The sequence below is a fragment of the Balaenoptera ricei genome, chromosome 15, assembly GCF_028023285.1.
Source record: "Balaenoptera ricei isolate mBalRic1 chromosome 15, mBalRic1.hap2, whole genome shotgun sequence".
Taxonomy (NCBI): domain Eukaryota; kingdom Metazoa; phylum Chordata; class Mammalia; order Artiodactyla; family Balaenopteridae; genus Balaenoptera; species Balaenoptera ricei.
Window position 1 is genome coordinate 53,483,286 of NC_082653.1, and position 19,064 is coordinate 53,502,349.

Consider the following 19,064-nt stretch of genomic DNA (forward strand, 5'->3'; position numbering starts at 1 on the left):
TCATTTCTCTTTAAAATTTTTTCATAATTTTTCCATATGACTCTAAGGATCATACTCCTAAAACCTTTTTTTCGTCTTGAGAAAAGAAAGAGAGGTCCCCTCTGTCACGGATGCCAAATTGGTACTCTTCATGGGCTTGAAGATGGCAACTCATTTCGGAGTGAGGGGGATGATTTTAGCCAGGTCAGTGGAAAAGGGCAGTAATGATAAGAAAAAGTAGGGGCACATGAAGACCTCAGGATATAAATAGCTCCGACTGGCTTCTTACTTGCTGAGTTCTGAGGCCTGTTCCTGATCCCCTTGGAGGAAGACCCTCCTTTCCTTGTGCTGTAGCACAGTGTTCATCGCTCCCCTGCCTGGACTGACCCTGGACCAGGAGAGGTGCTTGTGTCCTCCTCTGGCAGCACCACTCCTGCCTCCTTGCAGGAGACCAGCTCTCCTGCAGGTCAGCATCATTCCCAGAACACAAGAAGTCACCTGGAAAGTGGTCTTTTTGTTGGAAAGCTCCCAGCTGTGTCTCTGCCGTTCTTCTGCCTGGTCCACCAGGAACTTGTTTTGCTCACATTTCAACAGTGCATGAGGAAGCATTTGTCTTGATAGCCTCTGAGATCATCCTGGCACCAGGTTCTCCAATGTGATTTCCCTGGAGACTAGAAGAGAGGATTAGGACAGGGCTTGAGAAATTGACTGAAGGGCTGGAGGCCTGAAGATTCTCATTAGTAAAGAGCAGATGGTCACTACATAAAATGCAGAACCCAGTGTGAAACCTTTGTGCTTCCAGGATTCCTCCCGTGGACAAGGCTCAGCATGGCTCCCTCTTATACTGAGTTCCCTTGCAGAGCTGCTAAGGGGCCTGGGAGTCAGCCGGCTCCGAGGCTCAGGCGGAAGGCAGGGTCTGCCCTGGGAGCAAATTCTAAGGGTGAGCAAGGATGGCAGGAACAGGCAGATGCTGTCGAGCCCCACTCACTTGATGTGCTGTAGCCCGTGGTTTCCAGACAGTGCGGTGGCAACACATATCGCCCCGTCCATTCCCAAGGAATTCTCTTGGAGACTAGGCAGAGAAAAGATGGAGACACCACAGTGAGCCATTCAGGACAGAAGAACACTCCGCAGGAAGCAGCACTGCACTATCTTGGGGGGGACAAGTCTGAGACTGATTTGTCCACAGGCGCCTTAGCAACAGCGAAGTGGCATTTAACCCTGAGACCTGTGTCTGCAGGCTGCCAGGTTGTCTCGTCCAGGTGCCATGGAGGACATAAGACCAAAAATGCAGAAGTGAACAAACCCATCCACAATATGGACTGTAGTAATCAGAATAGTGTCAGCTATTTGTACTCGGAAGGAAGCAACTACAGAGGAAATCAAGAGCGTCTTATGCCACGGGGGAGGTTCCAGAAGAGAAGAAGTCTGCTGCTCTAAGATGCAGGTAGGTCTATACAACCACTCACTTGAGTCTTCGGAGACTTGAGTTGACCTTCAGAGCATTCGCCAGGGCTTTGGCTCCGGCCACCCCAATGGCATTTCCTCTTAAGCTGTTGGGAAAGACAGGAACCCTAAGGCACAGTGACAGCTGAGAGGTGAACACGGTACCTCTTCAGGTGACCATGAGTTACTTAGCAACAACAGGGGTGGCGGGTGCGGTGAGGTTGCTCCTTCCTCACTCCTGGGCACAGAACGGAAATTGGCTCTGGGGAGCAGGACGCTGGGAGGGGTGAGGCCGGCCCAACCTGGTGGTTTGTTGGAACTCTTATCCTCCGTTTTCATTCCAAAGAAAGAGCTGGGCCGAGACCGGAGCGGCAACCCTCCATCCAGAGGTGCCCGTGTGCTCGGAGCCACAGAACTGCAGGAGCAGGGATGACCCAGACATCCTGAGAGCCCCACAGAGATTGGGGCCCCAGGTTTGATCTTCTCGCAGACCGGGTCAGTGGCCACTGGCCACCCCAGGCCTGGGGACATGTTCAGCCTGGGCAAGGCCAAGGAGAGGACCAGCGAGTGACTCCCAGGAAAAGGGGTGACATGGGGTTGGGGAAGCTGGGTCCTTCCCGATCTACGTGAAGATATTTAAATGATTTGGGAGTTTCCATGTACATTTCCCCCTTCCATATCTATTCATTGTGAGTCAACAGCTTGATTTCTTTGGGCAAGAGGCTGTAGCCAGAGACTGGAATACTTACTCAAGAATCTCCAAGGTTCTGTTCACAGCCAGGGCCTCCCCGAGTGCCTGGGCCCCAGGGGCACCAATGGAGGCCACCTGGAGACTGTAAAAAGAGATGCAGTCAACACAGACAGGCAGCCTCTCCGGCCCTCACACCCACCCGGGCCCAACTGCATCCATACTCGCCCTTCATTTCCACTACCCCTTGACTTAGGGCTGAAAGTGGTGAAATAGCACTGAAAGTTGTTGGCCCTGGTCTGTCCAGAGAATGCTGCATCTCCTGCCTGCACTGATGCCTGACAGAGATCTGGATGCTATGGATATAGGAAGTAGAGGTGGTCTCCTGGAGAGTTTGGGGGGTAATACTCCCTGCCCCCCTAGTTTTTTCTAGATGTCTGGTGACCCAATTGCTAATATTAGGAAAATCAAACCCACCTTCCTTGACTAGGAAACAAAAATGACGGTTAATGTGAAAGGATGATTAAGAGCTAGCTTCCTGGGCTGCTGTGCATATCAGGACTTACTAGAGAGCAGTGAGGGCTGTGTTCGCCTTTAGCGCACTGGCCACTGCAGAAGCACCTTCGTCCCCGATGGCATTTTCCTGTAAACTGAACATAGAGCCTGAACTCTGGGTGCACAGAACAGGGACCAATGCTGTGGCAGGACATGCTGAGCATGGACCTTCTAGATTTAAATCAGACCACACACACCATAGCAGACCATCTTCCTGGGGTCACCCTGGGGATCACTGTGCCTCCTGTGTGGCCACTGCAGCCCCATGGCCACCTAATGCACGTGCTCAGGGGTCGGGTCTGCATGAGTCTGGACTGTCAGAGCCAAACCAGAAAAGGGACACGTGGACATGCTGTCAATAAGAGCTTGGTGTGCTTTGCAAAGCCATCCAGAAAATCAAAGCGCTCAATCCTCGGGCCATTCTTGCTGGTCAGTGTTTTACATCTTTTTCCCCCCCCTTTCCTTCCACATTGGAGGAAAGTGGCAGGCCCTGGAGCAATAAATGATTAAGAGTTTATTTCAAGTGGACGTTGGTATGTTTGAGGGAGCAGTTTGCAATGATAATTTTAACAGACATTTGAGTATGTTGGGTGCCAGCAAGCCCAGTTCCAGCTTCTTGGAACTCAGGTGGGGAGACCTATGAGATGAGAGTTACCAACTGCAGGGTGCTGGGAGGGCCCTGTGGAGTCTCCTTCCCCAGTGTGGTCACAGAGGCTGCCCAGCAGAAATAGGTCTAAACCAAACCTGCAGGTGAGAGAGGGGGGAGGGCCTGGCACATCTAAGAAACCCAAAGAAATCGAGTTGAGTTGCTGGAGTGTGTAATGAGGCTGAGGGGGTGCAAAGGAAGCAGATCTTTAGGGGCCTTGGAAGCCACGCTAAGGGTTGGACTTCACTCTGCAGGCACCAGGCAGCCATCTTATCTAGGATGGGAACAGATTTACGTTTGGGAAAGATCTTCGGCCAGCAGTATGAGGATGGACGGATGTGGAGGCTGCAGCAGTGATGCAGGTGAGTGCTGCTGGCGGCCTGGACAGCGGCCGTGAGGGTAGAGGGTGGGTGGGTGGAACATTGGGAGAAGAATTGACAGGATCTGGAGATGGGGTGCAGGTGGGAAGTGAGAATGAAGGCGATGTTTCTAGCTTGCACAGTTGGTTGCTGGATCCCCTCACAAGGTGAGGAACCAAGAAGCAGACTTGTGGGGGAGATAAGTCAGGTCCACCCAGTGGGAAGTGGAGTGGGCAGTGGACACGTGGGTCTGGAGCTCAGGAGAGAGGTCTGAGCTATAGACGTGGGGGCCACCAGGACTTTGAAGGGAATTGGAGCCCTGGGTGAGGAGGAGCTTCTAGAAGGAGACATCATTCAAGGGAAGATGACCCAGGACAAAACCTTGAGGAGTACCATATTCAGAGTCAAACAGAAGGACCAGCCAGAGAAGGGATATCTTGAAAGTTGAGGGAGAAGTATTCGGCATGAAAAGCAGATGAGGCTCAAAGGTTAAACACGGAGTGACCATCTGACCCAGGATTTCTGCTCCCAGGTGTACACACAAGAGAATTAAAAGCGTGTGTCCACACAGAAACTTGTGCATGAATGTTCATAGCAGCATTATTCATAATAGCCAAAAAGTGGAAACAACCCAAGTGTCCATCAGTGGGTGAGTGGATAAACATAATGTCTGTCCATGCAGTGGAATATTATTTACTCATAAAAAGGAATGAAGTACTGATACATGCTGCAATGCAGATGAACCTTGAAAACATTATACTAAATGAAAGACGTGAGTCATGAAAGACTTCATTTACATGAAATGTCCAAAACAGGTAAATCCATAGAGACAGTAGATTAGGGAACTGGGGGACTTGGTTGTGGGGGCGGGGGGGAATGGGGAGTGACTGCTAATGAGTATGAAGTTTCTTTTGGGGTGATTGAAAGGTCCTAAATTTGATTGCAGTGATATTGCACAACTCCGTGAATATACTAGAAACCAGCGACGTGTACACCTTAAATGGGTGGATTATATCTCAACAAAGCTGTTTTTTTTTAATAGCAGATGAGATGGAAACCTGCCTGCTGGCCTTAGAGCAGAGGAGGCTGTGTGCTGAGGGTGCGAGCCCTGCACCTGGTGGGCACCGAGGTTGCAGATTTCCCTGCCCCCTCTCCCCCCTTGCGGAGGCCCCACTTACTCAAGGCTGGTCAGGCTCGTGTTGAGCTGTAGTGCTTGTCCCAGGGCCTTGGCGGCGCCGGCCTGGATAAAGTTCCACTGCAGGCTGGGCAGACACACACACATGACTGCATGGCCCAGGGCAGAGCCCAGGAGGTCCTAGGGGCTCCAGAAAGAAGGGGCTTCTCCTGGGAGAGTGACTGCAGGGAATGGGGTTCCTGACCAAGGTGGGCAGAACGCCTGCAGCCCCCCTCAGGCTAGTCCCAAGGGGCCTACGTGCACTCTGGTTAGTGGAGGGCACAGGGACAGGCTCACATAGACTCCAGGTGGCCCTGCATGAAGCATGTGACAGAAGCACAGCGTGGGCACACACCTCCCACCATTGGCCTCTCTCCGTGGATCAGCCCCAGGGAGCAGAGCACGGGGCAGGGCACAGCCTAGAGGCCCTGAGGCCATGTTGCTGGCGGGGGGTGGGGGGGCGCCCTAAGCCGGACTTGGCCTTCTGCCTCCCCTGGTTTGAGTGTGGTCCTGCAGCTCTGTGAGCAGACAAATGGACAGGGCAGGGAGGGTGCGTCGAAGACTCACTGAAGGGATGTGAGGGCGCGGTTTTCTCTCACTGCTGCTGCGATGGCCTGGGCGCCCTGGTCATGGAGCAGGTTGGCTGTCAGGCTGGGAGGAGGTGAACAGGGGCAAGTGAGTGGGAGCTGGCAGTGCAACCCCCGTTCTTGCTCACTGGGGGATCCAGACCACTGCCGTGTTGTCCCCAACCCCCCACCCCAGGACTGCATCGCGTCTCCTGGGATTGCCTGGCTCACGCTCTTGAGGCACTTGAATGTGCCAGGTGCTGTGCCCAGCACGTGTCCTGGACCATTGAACTGCATCCTGGCAACCCCACGGGGGGTGGGGGGCAGGGGGCAGGCTCTACTCAGTGAGCTTCCATGACAGGTCACCTGCCAGGAGGTGGCGGAGCCGCCCGGGGACTCACTCATTCCTGATCCCTGTGCTGGGAGCCCCTCCCACTTGCTCATATATTGTTGCCAGGGAGTGGGGGTCAGGGGGTCAGGGCAGGGAGAGTGTCGCCACTCACTTCATCCTCCTGTAATTTACGACATAGGGGGGGACTTGTGTCAGGGTAGCCACCGGGCAGCAGGTCTCCCAGTCCCCCCCCACCAATCAGGTCCTTCTCGCACAATGGCAGGGGCGCCGAGGGTCTGCTGTCAGCTCCCAGCTCTGGGTGAGTGAGGCCCTGGGTGGCATAAAGAGCCTTAGGAAGTACAGCCTGCCCCCCTCACGTACTCCAGGCTCTTCAGGGTGCTGTTGGTGCGGAGAGCGCGAGCCAGATCCTGGGCTCCCTCCGGGCTGATGGAGTTTTCTCGAAGGCTGAGGAAAGAGAGGACCCTGAACTGCTGACTGACAGGGGAGGCCTGCCAGGTGCTCAGGCTGTGAGAAGCTGAGAGCCCCAGGTGGGACCTGGGCCAAGGTGGGAAGAGCCTGCTCTAGGAAGTCCCCCTCCAACGGCTCACCAGCCAGATGACCCCACACCCCCCCAGGACTGTCAGCAGTTGAACAGACAGTCCAGGAGGAAGAGGATAAGATGACGGGACCTCAGAGGTGTGAAAGGAGGGGCAGGCCAGCATGCTTGGGGGCCTACAGGCTTGCCCATAGGAAGGGAGCTGCAGATATGGCCAGCTGAGGGCCAGAGCTGCCCCTGCCTCCCCAGCGAGCAGGGGGAGCGCAGGATGCCAGGCTTCAGAGCCAAGCTGCCCAACCATACGTCTTCCCCGTCACAGGCCCCTGGAGGTGGGGGTGTGGGCTTCTCAGCACCAGCCTTTCCTTCCACGTTCCAAAGTCCCTTCAGACCCCCTGGCCAAAGGGACACCCTCAGATGGAGAGGGAGGCAGGGACTTACTTGAGGCTGAGGAGCGTCTGGTTGGTGCAGAGGGCTTCCATCAGCGCTGCCACTCCTAGGTCACTGATGGAATTGCTTTGCAGGCTGCAGACAGAGGACAGGGCGCACTTTGGCGTGGCTGTCTCAGGACGCGGAGGGAGTCCAGCCTGGGGCTGCAGGCACTGAGTTCAGCAGGGAGTTGGGGGAAACCTGTGCTGCCCCCACGGCCCTTCTCATCCCGTTCCCCGCATTCCAGCTCCTGCTAGGTCAGGGCAGGTGGGTCTAGCACAACCAGTGCCAAAGTTTACACGCTGCCTTGATTTGAGTGGCTCCACATGGCTTCTGGGGGGGACATGTGTCTGCAGCCCCCAGAGAAAGTGGTGCAGCTGAGTGTTCCCATTATGGGGACAGCACTGAGCTCCCCACTCCCCACCAAGGCCCTTGGAGCCAGCCCCCTCTGCAGCCACCTGTGCCAGCTTCTAAAGTACACTCAGTGCTTGTCACTGAAAATTCCAGAACCAGCGCCGACCCTGACTGTCCACTGGGGTGGGCTGGAGGGAGAGACACTAAGATCACAGTATGCCCAGGGTCGGTGGTTGGTTGGGTTCTGACAGGGAAGTGGTCCTGACTGACAGCCCTCCTCCAGGACCCACCCACCTGCTGGATGGGAACCCAGGTGGGGAGTCACCCTCTGCCCACAGCCACCCCTGGAGACTCACTCCAGGCTCTTCAGGCCCTGGTTCACCTTCAGGGCCTCCGCCAGGGCCTTGGCACCTCCATCGCCAATGCTGTTACTGGAGAACCTGCAAGAGATGGGACATGGGTGGAGCAGCCTGGTAGGGCGAGGCTGGGGGATCAGAGTCCAGGAAGCCCTCCAGGGAAGGGCTGTCTCTGTTGTCTCAAGGGTGCCCAGGGCACAGTTTCTTCTGCCTGAGGCTGGTTGGTGGGTAGCCTCTGTAAGAGATCAAGGTAGCAAAGTCTTTCTTGATTCCTTGGCAGGGTTGGCAGGGCCAACTCTTTAGTGAGGGGTATTTGTGATACTTTATGTGAAGGTGGCTGGGATGGTGTTTTCTTCTACCAGCTGGGAAGACAGTAAATGTGAGTCTGAGACAGTTGGGGCTCACTCATTCCTGGGAATCTGGATCTCCATTCTCCTGGTCCAGGGCTTTGGAGTCCAAAGCCAGCTATCTTGCGCCCACACATTCATTCATCCATCCACTCACCCACTCACTCACTCATCCATTCATCCATCCTTGCACTCACCCACCCACTCATCTGCCCACTCATCCATCCATCTACCCATCCATCCAACCCCTTGTTCACAAATATTTGTGATGGGCTGGGCATTGTGGCAGGCATGGAGGATACCAGTTTGGCCCTTCTGCATTTCTCACATGAGCTCCTTCAGACTCCTGTTCTGCTTCAGGGCATCTGCCATCTGCTGGGTTCCCACTGGCCCGATGCTGTTCTTCTGCAGGCTGTAGGAGAGGGGTCCTTCAGCAAAGCTGGTCACAACCATTCCCAGGCCAAGGACAGTCTGGTTCAAGGTGAGAGGTCAGAGACTACTCAAGTGCCGTCTCTGTTTATCGCAGCATGGGGGGAGGGGTCTCCAGGAAAGGTCTGTGGATTGTTGCCAAAGTGTTGCTAATAGACTGATGTGAAGAGTTAAGAGACAAGAACCGTTGGGCCTTCCCTTCAGGGGCCAGAAAGCAGTGACCAGCGGACACTGTTAATATCCAGCAACCTCCAAACTGGAGATTTCCACGTGCAAGTCCCACTGGCCCCTCACCTGACCAGCCTTCTCAACACTCAGCAGTCTGCCTCCATCCAGACCAGCCAGCAGCCTGTCCTGCAACCCTACAGTCCTCCCAAGGGCAGACCCTCACTTAGGTGCCTCGTCTTCAAAAGCTTCTTCCTCTTATACTAAATCTGGAGGAGGGAGATGTTACAGGAGAACCCCTGTACTCATCCTAGAAGGACAGGCAGGGCAGGACCTCTTCTGTGTGAGGCTAAGTACACTCTAAACAAAATGGAATTTTCCCTGGTTACAAAGGGAAAAAAAACCCTCCCCTCCTCTCCCTTAGAGTATTTCCTTGAGAAAATTTGGGATTGTAAATCCTTTCCTTGTCCCTTTGAGAGTATGTAAATCTTTTTAAGAGCTAGAAGTAAACCTCTTGGCAAGTTTATAGCCTAGGAATATCTTTTGTAAGGGCCTTGGAGCCATCTCTTTGAGCTGTGCACATCAAGTAAGAGAACACCTGCTCCAAGCTGTAAGTACCTGCTGGTCATAAAGATGTGAGAAGTTTCATTTTCCTTGGGATAAAGGCAGGTAGCAAACACAGATGGCTACCCCCAAATAACAGGCAAATTTAGTATAAGGTAAGTGTGACAAATGGTTCTGTCCAGTCCTCTTATTTGAGGGCAAGTTGTGGTTTTTCTTGAAAACACTTATGTAATGGGTTGTATCTGCTCGACTGTAGGAAAGGGTGAGATTCTTTTCTGTCTTTGCCATCCCATTGGTGGATTGCCTTTGATGCTCATTGCAGGCTAGCTTAATGCTTATTCCAGGAATTAAGCTGTTTCGTACTTTTCTACATTTGTGGAGAGGATTTTCTGGGTTGGCAGGAGGCTTTATTTTTAATTATTTCCCCTACACCTGTTCTCTGGAAAAGCAGTGGACATCAGGTTTTCCAGGGGCCATCCAGATGGATCAGAAAGCCTCAGGGCTTTGTCCCATCCATCCCTCCATGCAGAAAACAGACAGGCCCTTGGAGGAGAAGAGAGAAGAGGAAACGTTCTCTGCCAGCCAGCATGCCCACTCACTGCAGCACGGAGAGGGTCCGGTTGGCAGCCAAGGCCTCAGCCATGGACCTGGCACCGTCATCCCTGATCCTGTTGCTCTGGAGGCTGTGGAAGCAAAGAGGTGCATCACTGATGGAGCATAGGAGGGTGCCTGGCATGCCCTCACCCTCACTACCCAGGAAGTGGGGAAACAACTGGCCCTTCCCACTGCTGCTTTGGCCTTAGGTTTTCCTCTGGGTCTCTAAGCACTTGCCTGCTGACTGGGGACAAGGTGCCCATGGTATCTAGATCATAATGACAAGGTCATCGATAGTCCCAATTACAGCTAAAAGCCACAGCACCCAGGTGTTGGTGAGGATGTGGAGAAATTGGAACTCTCATCGGCTGCTGGTGGGAATGTCAAATGGTATGGCCTTTGAGGAAAGCAGTCTGACAGTTACTCAAAAGGTTAAACATAGGGTTACCAGGTGACCCAGCAAATTCCACTCCTACGTATATCTACCCAAAAGGATTGAAAAAAAGTCTTCAAATACTTGTACAGAGATGTGTACAGCACAATAGCCACTAGGTGGAAACAACCCAAGTGTCCATCAGCTGATGAATGGATAAACAAATTGTGGTCTGTCCATGTAATGGAATATTATTCAGCCATGAAATGGAATGAAATACTGGCACATGCTACAATGTGGATGAACCTTGAAAACATTATACTAAGTGAAAGAAGATAGACACAAAAAGTCTTATTGTTTGATTCCATTTGTATGAAATATCCAGAATAGGTAAACATACAGACAGAAAGCAGATTGGTGGTTGCCAGGGGCTGAGGGGAGGGGAGAATGGGAAGTGATTGCTAATGGGTATAGTGTCTCCTTTTAGGGTGATGCAAATATTTTGGAACTAGATAGAGGTGTTGGTTGCACAACTGTGAATGTACTAAATGCCATTGAATTGTACACTTTAAAATGGTGAATTTTGGGCTTCCCTGGTGGCGCAGTGGTTGAGAATCTGCCTGCCAATGCAGAGGACACGGGTTCGAGCCCTGGTCTGGGAAGATCCCACATGCCGTGGAGCAACTAGGCCCATGAGCCACAACTACTGAGCCTGCGCGTCTGGAGCCTGTGCCCAGCAACAAGAGGGGCCGCGACAGTGAAAAGGCCCACGCACCGCGATGAAGAGTGGCCCCCGCTTGCCACAACTAGAGAAAGCCCTCGCACAGAAGCGAAGACCCAACACAGCCAAAAAAATTAAAAAATAATAAATAATAAATAAAATAGTGGTGTTTAAAAAAAAAAAGATGATTGTTAAAAAAAATGGTGAATTTTATGTGAATTTTGCCTCAATAAAAATAAATACATAAATGAACAAAACAAAACAAAATGACAGGACACACTCCGCTAAGGATGGATACAACCACTGGCCCCTAAAAGGAGCCCAGCAAACCACACCACACCATAGGAACCATCTGGAAGATGGGATTTCAGTGTCTTGGAAAACACCGCAGGGGATGATTCTGATGCCATGGCCTTGGGGATTTCCTACTCAATGGAGGACAAGAGCTTTTCCTCATAGATTATTTTGTCCTTCAAACCTCCATATACCTCCTCCCCTCTTCTCCTCCATCCCCTGTTCAGGCCATAAACACAGGCACAATGACCAGGGAAGAGCTGAACTTAGAAACTTGCTTAGGATACAAGATCCCCTGGCATTCACTGGGTGGAAGCCAGTATCTCATGGCCGCCATTTTGAATTACCTCCCACTCCATGAGTGGCACCTGATGAGAGGGTTCTCTGGGCCGCCTCCTGGGGGCAGAGAGACAGGGAGCGGGTGACACGTACCTCAGAGAGGCCAGAGTGCGGTTGATCTTCAGAGCATCTGCCAGTGCCTTGGCCCCTTGAGGTCCAATGGAGTTACTGTGGAGGCTGGCAGAGGAAGAGAGAGGAAGAACCATTCTCTTTTAGCCAATTCCCAGGGAGGGAAGGAGGAACAGAAGTTACATGGACCTTTAAATCCATGCTCCTCAAAAAGAATGCATCAGGGTTTAGGATTTCACGTTCGGTAGAACTGGGGCAGAGATCCTTATTTAGGCGATCAAGGAAGGAGTTCCCCGAGATGGCCCCATGTGATGGGGAGAAGAAAGCAGGATCTGATGGACTAGTGGGCTTGGGCCAAGTGTGAAGAGGAGATGGTAACACCAGGTTCAAGGCCGAAATTCTGGCGCTTCACTGGGTGAGTCCCAGCAGCTGAGCAGGAGTCAAGACTTTGCTTGCTCAGCTGTCCTTCCAACCCATGCTGAGAAGAGTGTGGTCTAGGGGACTTCACAGGATGGCTCACACTCTCTCCCTGTCCCAGGGGTGAAGGGTCCTACTTACTCCAGAGTGGTCAGACTTCTGTTGACGAGGAGGGATCTGGCCAGAGCTTTCGCCCCTTTGTTACTGATCTGGTTCTCAGCCAAGCTGCCCAAAGAGAGGGAGAGGAGTGGTTAATGAAGGTCTGTAAATCTTGCCACCTATCCTGCAACACGAGGCCTGGGATCCAAACCCGTCAGCCACCGTAGCATCATCAGGGCCTGGACTCAGGTGGAGATCAGGTAAGCCAGGCCCAGGAAAGCCTCTGAGATGGGCAAGGTAGGGCCAGAGTGGGCGGACAGACCCTCACACCAGCAGAGGGTCCCAGGGGAAAGTATGCTCAGAATCCAGCACAACAGCTTCTACCCCAACAGCACAGCAGAGGGTACGGGCAATTACTGAAGACTACCATGGGATTCCCAGCCAGGGGTGTGCTGGAAAACCAGCTGTCAGGAAAAAACAGAATACAAAAATCATGATTTGTTGGGTTGGCTAATTTCCATGGTGTAAATACTCCCATCATGGCCAATTTCAAGCACTCTCAGCTTGTAAAAATTCTGAAAATGTAACAATCAGCTCTCATGAACTGGTGGCTGAAGTCGGTTCCAGCACACCCCTGACCCCAGCCCTTTCTCTAATCCAAGAAACGAAAATGGTAGAGTTATTATAAAATTAACTTTGAAGTAACAAAATGTACATCTGTGTCTGCCTTGAAAGGGCATTCCAGAGAATTCCCCGGTGGTCCAGTGGTTAAGACTCTGTGCTTTCATTGCCGAGGGCGTGGGTTTGATCCCTGGTCAAGGAACTAAGATCCCACAAGACACGTGGTGTGGCCAAAAAAAAAAAAAAAAGGCATTCCAGGAACACGCTGGGGATCCACTTAATGTTGCTTCATACACCCAGTTTCAGAAATGATATCTGTTGAGGTTCTTTACAGTTTCTTAGGCATTTTAACATGTGAGGCAGCCCCATGGGATACAATTGGAATCCCCAGTGCTTTTCAAGCTATGTTTCAACGGCCCCTAAGTTTCTTCAGAAAAGCTTCAGGAGGCTGAGGGGAAACCAAGTGCCTAGGCTCTGCCCCCCACTTCTTTCAATCCCAGCAGCCCCCCCTTTTGTCTGCCTAATTGGGATTCTGCCTCATATGCCACTTTTTTTTAAAATTAATTTATATTTGGCGGCATTGGGTCTTCGTTGCTGCGCGTGGGCTCTCTCTAGTTGAAACGAGCAGGGGCTACTCTTCGTTGCAGTGCACGGGCTTCTTGTTGCAGTGGCTTCTCATTGCGGAGCACGGGCTCTAGGCACGCGGGCTTCAGTAGTTGTGGCACGTGGGCTCAGTAGTTATGGCTTGCGGGCTCTAGAGCGCAGGCTCAGTAGTTGTGGTGCCCGGGCTTAGCTGCTCCGCGGCATGTGGGATCTTCCTGGACCAGGGCTTGAACCCATGTCCCCTGCATTGGCAGGCGGATTCTTAACCACTGTGCCACCAGGGAAGTCCCTCATATGCCACTTTTAAAAAGTGTTCTGTCGCTTAAAAAAAGTTTGAAGACTGTTCATCCAGACCACCACCTTCTATATAACTGTTCTCAGCTTCTAGAGAGCCTCTGTCCCCATCCCCTACCCCCAGGACTTTTATAACATTTTATAAAAAATATTTTATGAAGGATGCCTTGGACGTTTCAAACAGGGCTGTGGCACTGAGGACCAACTATAGAGAGGTGAAGGAGAGCGTGTGGCCAGAGAAGTTTTGGGCTTTGTTCAGAAAAATCTCTGAGTACTATCTAGATTCCTTTAAGCAAAACACTGAAAGTTGGCTATTTTGCTGAAGGTTCTCATGAAGGAAGCTATATTCATAATGAGAAATTGTCATTATTTTGTTTCTTTCTAAGAGATTGCATTTACATTTCTGGCTAACCAGAGGATCCTGCTAGTTAACAGCTGGCTCTTACACGGTGCTTCCTCTGTGGCTGTCCTGTCCTGAGAACTTTCCGTGAATTAACTCATGTAGCCTCGTGGCAACCCTAAGAGGCAGTGTGCAGTAAAGGATTAACTTTGGCTTCTGCTCCTGAGAGGTGACCTCTAAGCCCTTGGAATGTCCTGCCTGGTAGGAATGTCTCTGTTTACCTGGGGGCCTTGGGCCTTGATGGATAGTCTATCTCACAGTGGGATTTATGGTCATGCAGTGTCAGCTTGACCTCTGGAGGGGCTGGAGACTAAGGTCAGCATGCGGTGGGCAGGTGTGTCTTCACGACCAAACCCCAGTAACAACCCTGGACACCAAGACTTGGGTGAGCTTCCCTGGTTGGAATGCTCCGTATGTGTGTTGTCACACATGGTCTCTGGGAGTAGGAAGCACTCTGTGTTCAACTCCGCTGGGAGAGGGCGGCTGGAAACTTGGCCTGGTCTCTGGGACCCTGCCCCAAGGGCCGTTCCCTTTGCAGATTTTAATGTGTATCCTTTCAGTGTAAAGAACCGTAACTGTGGGTATAGTGGCTTTTCTGAGTTCTGTGAGTTCACTGAACCTGAGGGTGGTCATGGGGACCCCTGAACCCATACCGTTTACCCTTCTTAGGCACAGAGGTGTCTGTCCAAGGTCACGTGGAGCTCACCACTACTCTAACCACTATCCTCAAAGACTTACTTTTGCTCCGGACTCATGCTATATTCTTGTCTCCTCAGATAAAGATTATTTCAAAAGCTGGAGGACGTGTGAGGATGAAAAATTACTCTCTGGGTCCTGTTCTCTAAACTCACCTCCCTAGTTCTCCTAAAGCCACCCTCAGGTCATCACATCGATTCAACTACGAATCAGAGTGTTAACTCACACTTGGATGTTATTGGGTTGGCCAAACAGTTTGTTCGGGTTTTTCATAAGGTGATGTAGAAAAACTCAAACGAACTTTTTGGCCAACGCAATGTAGGAGTGATTTCATTAGCACATAGATCTGTTCTGCAGTCAGCATATAAACTCTATCTAATTATGTTATTAAAGATGCAATGTTTAAATTTAAAATTGTTTTAATTAATATTAATTTTTTTTAATTTAAAAATTTGGGTGTTATTTAAAGATGCAATCCTGTGCTCAAAATACCATTTGAGGGCAAACTTTGTGAGGCATTTAGAGTAAATCAGGCTTGGCGGTATGTCCGCACAGACAGCATCTGGAGAAATGGTTCTGTATCCACGATAGCATCTGACCCATACCGTATCCTTTCCCTCTTCTTACAGATGAGGTACCTGAGCCTCTGGAACTTTCCGGAATGAGCAGAAACAAGCAGCCTGCATCCTGAGCCACACGCCTCAAAGACACCTCACTTTGAAAGCACCCCTGGCCATTTGAGCAGAGAGGAGGATGTGAAAAGAGCCCTGGACACCAAGAGACAGGTGGGCAGCCTGGGCAGGGTGTCCTGGGTCGGTGTTACCTGATCCTCTGAATGCGGCAGTCCTTCCCGCTCAGCACACTGCCCAGCAGCTCCATCATGGGGTCCTGGAACTGGTTGGTGTCCAGCCTGGTCAGGAGGAACAGCAATAATGAACAGTCCCACCGCCCATGGGCAGGTGGGATGAGGCCCCTGGCAGAGGGCTGGCATCAAGGCAGCAGAGGGGGCGCTACACAGACACCCAGGCTGAGATCCTTTCCCTCCCCCTCCTCTCCATCCCAGTGCAGCCCCCACTGTGAGGCTCGGAGATCCGTGCCAGCACACCCACATGCTCAGAGTTTTCCTCCAAGAGTGACTTGGGAGGCTCAGTGGTGTAAACCCTGGGTTTCCTACCCACAGGGATGTCTTCCCAGCAGCCCCGCAGTCTGTATGCGTGTGCAGGACACCACTTGCTAGCTCTCCTCCTTCTGAGGATGTAGAAGCTACTCTGAGGTCCTGAATGACCCTTGTCCTAAGCCTTCCCCTCCCTCCGCCAAGGTCCAGAGAGTGGACAGAGGGTGATGGGCTGAGAGTGGAGTGAATGGGTGTGGCCTGTCAGCATTGGGATGGTTTACAGGGTATTGTAGGTTGAATTGTGTCCCCCTATAAGATATGTTGGTGTCATAACCCCCCCAGTGCCTCAAGAATGTGACCTTATTTGGAAATAGGGTCATTGCAGGGTAATGAGTTAAGATGAGGTGGAGTGGGGTGGCCTGTAACCCAGTGTGACTGGTGTCCTCACAAGAGAGGAGAGCTCTACATGAAGACAGACACGGAGAAGGTGGCCGTGTGACCTCGGAGGCAGAGACTGTGGTGATACGTCTACAAGCCAAGTATTGCCAGCAAACACTGAAGGCTGGAGAGGCCAGGAATGACCCAAGGATCCTCCCCTACAGGTTTCAGAGGGAACACAGCCCTGCTGACACCTTGATCTTAGACTCTAGCCTCCAGAACTGGGAGAGAATAACATGTCATTTTAAGCCACCCAGGCTGTGGTCCTTTGTTACAGCAGCCCCAGGACATGGACACAGAGGGACGTGGTGGAGGGGAGGAGCCCTCCAGGTCCCCACTCTCTCCTCTGCCCACACGCCCCACACAGCCCCACCCTGGCGCCCACCTCAGACTCCGGCAGTAGAGCAGCTGGGGCAGCAGGCTCTGGAGGACCCCCTGGCTGAGGTACAGGGGCAGGTTGGCCTCCTGGGCGCAGACATCGGACACCTGCAGGAGGTAGGCCAGGGCAGCGCGGTGTGGGGGGCTGGTCAGCCCGGCCAGGCCCCCGCTTGCCATGGCCTCCTCCACGCTGTGGGCCAGCTCCATGTGCTGCAGCTCGCGCAGGCAGTGCAGGACGTTGATGGCCCGGGCGCAGACCACCATGTTGGGGCGCAGGCAGCCCTGCAGGAGCTCGACCACCTGGGCCCGGTAGCCCTGGTGCTCACCCTGGGTCAGCAGGGAGCCGGCCAGCAGCGCGTTGACCCTCGGAGACAAGAGGCCTGAGAGGAAGCGCAGGAAGACGTCGAGCCGCCCATCCTCGGCCTGCATGGCCCTCTGGGCCGCACTCCTGAAGTGCGTGAGGAAGCCAAGCCGGGGCCAGGACATGCCGCCCTCGGTGAAGAGGTCGAAGATGGCCCTCTTGGACGCGCTGTAGTAGTAGGCAGCTGCCACAAACTCCTGCAGGGACAGGTGGGTGAAGTAGTAGGCTGCCGAGGAGGCCAGGGTCTCCTCCCGCTGCAGGAAGCAGCTGCACGGGGCGGTCTGCAGCAGAGCAAGGTCCACGCCGAACACCTTGAGGTCTGGTTCGTAGAACACATACTTCTTCCTGACCAGCCCGTGGAAGGCCAGCCGGCCCAGTGTCCCCACCATCTTGCGGCAGCTGTGGGCCAGCTGCTCAATACGGGGGCTCGCCTTGCACTTCTCCTGCCCCTCCCTGCTGAGGGCCATTCTGAAGTACCATGAGTAGAGTTCACACAGGGTCCTCGGAGGCCACAGCTCTGTGTCGTGGGGCCCTGGCCTGTTGCGGTGCAGGTGGCCCAGCACCGACCCCACCAGCCGGCAGAAGGCTGGGACGGCGCACATCAGATACAGGGCCCTGTCAGCCTGCATCTGGCTCAGGACCCAGCCCGAGAGGACCTGGTCCTCAGGGAACATCTGCCCCAGACACATCTTGATCTCCTCCTCATTGAAGCCCCGGATCTCGGTCATCCGGTCCACCAGGCCCCCTGGGATCTGGCCAGCCGCGCTGGGGCGGGAGGTGACCCAGACAGAAACACCTGGGAAGAGGTTGCCCCGGATGATGTTGGTGATCAGATGGTCCACTTGGATCTCCTTCTTGGAGTCTGTGCAGGGCACGGTGTTGGAGAAGTCCAGGGGCGTCTTACACTCATCCAGGCCGTCCAGGACGAGGAGGACTTTGGTTAGGGCTGCTGACGCCAGGCCAGTCTCCCCCGCGTGTGGGAAGACAGAGTGGACAAGTCTGTCTGCAGACAGCTTCTCATGGGTGTTGAGATCCCGGAAGGTCAAAGGCAGCACCAGCGAGAAGTCCTTGCCCACCTGCCCCCGGGCCCAGAGGTGGACAAAGTTCCTCACCAGGGTGGTCTTGCCCACGCCAGCCACCCCAATGGTGATGGAGATGCGGGGCGGGATGGACACCCGCGACAGAGGCAGGAAGAGCCTGTCCAGGGCGATGGTCCTGGTGGAGCACCAGCCCCCACGCGTGGCCTCCACCTGTGTGAAGTCGTGTTCCCTCAGCTGCAGGTCCATCAGGCCCTCCACCAGCAGGAGGCTGGTCAACCTGGGGGAGGGGCTGCCCAGCTCAGGGCTGCCTCCCATCCTGTTCAGAAGGGCCTCTCGGTGCCTCTGTATCCTCAAGTCTGCTGGACAGAAGCCAGAGGGGAGGGATGGGGGAGGGTGGGGGAGGGGAGGGTGGGGGAGGGGAAGAGGGCCCAGGGATCCCTGTCTGTCTGCTTACCATTGCCGTGGGGCCTCAGCGGGGACTCTGGCGTCCTGTCAGGGGGCTGCAGGGCCTGGGAGCCCTGACTGCCCTTCCCGGCCAGCAGGTCCACTAGGGCTTTCACCTGCTCGGCTGGGGAGCCAGCACCGTGGCCCTGGCCAGCCTCCCTGCTTGTGTGCACCTCCTGCTTCCTCATGGGGTCTGGGGTTGCTGCCAGGAGCTGTGGAGAGAGGGCCTGAATCTGCTTTCTTCTGTCTGCCCATCAGTGGCCTGGGGACAGGCTAAGCGAGCCTCAAGGGATGGGCAGGATGGGGACCCACCCTTTCTCCTGCCCTGAACTACGGGTGGCTCTTGATCTGGCCTCCGGGACAGGGTTGGAAGGGCTGTTTGTTCCTGGATTGTGACAGTAGTCCCTGATGCCAGGAGCTTTGCTCAGGTGCAGGGGCCCCGGGCTCAAATCTGAGCTCTGTCACTTACTGGCTCTGTGACACTGGACAGGCCACCTGAGTGCTCTGTGCCGTGGTGTCCTCATTTGTAACCTGGGAAAGAGGATGAGATTATGAACAGTTCCACTCACGAGAGGGGAAGGATGAAAGAGGCCAATCTGGAAAGGCTGCGTGTGGTATGATTCCAATCCTATGGCCTCCTGGAAAAGGCAAAGCTATGGAGACAGTAAAAGGATCAGTGTTTGGCAGGGGTTTGGGGCGAGGAGGGAGGATGAATTGGCAGAGCACAGAGGATTTTTAGGGCACTGAAACTACTCTGTATGATACTGCAGTGGTAGATTCATGTCATTGTACATTTGTCCAAACCCATAGAATGTATGGCACCACGAG

General features: G+C 53.5%; 1 protein-coding gene across 1 annotated transcript; it reads right to left on the minus strand.

Annotated features, from left to right (window-relative positions):
- Positions 1–559: 559 nt before the first annotated feature.
- NLRC3 (NLR family CARD domain containing 3) lies at positions 560–18,439 on the minus strand. Its single transcript, XM_059897227.1, has 17 exons — positions 18,247–18,439; positions 16,399–18,148; positions 15,285–15,371; positions 11,890–11,973; positions 11,356–11,439; positions 9,541–9,624; positions 8,112–8,195; positions 7,437–7,520; positions 6,739–6,822; positions 6,126–6,209; positions 5,415–5,498; positions 4,852–4,935; positions 2,680–2,763; positions 2,175–2,258; positions 1,449–1,532; positions 968–1,051; positions 560–650 (listed from the first exon to the last, which is right to left on the minus strand). The coding sequence occupies exons 1-17, from the start codon at positions 18,422–18,424 to the stop codon at positions 560–562; spliced, it is 3,198 nt and encodes a 1,065-aa protein (XP_059753210.1). The 5' UTR covers positions 18,425–18,439.
- Between the last annotated feature and the right edge of the window lie 625 nt (positions 18,440–19,064).

Bases quoted from the DNA above. Each gene is read 5' to 3' on its own strand.
- NLRC3 (XM_059897227.1), bottom strand. From the start codon at position 18,424: ATGAGGAAGCAGGAGGTGCACACAAGCAGGGAGGCTGGCCAGGGCCAC. The intron at 6,210-6,738 runs GTAAGTCCCTGC...CTCTTTCCTCAG, and splicing joins CAGACGCTCCTCAGCCTCAA to CCTTCGAGAAAACTCCATCA. The intron at 2,259-2,679 runs GTAAGTCCTGAT...CTCTTTTTACAG, and splicing joins ACAGCCCTCACTGCTCTCTA to TCTCCAGGTGGCCTCCATTG.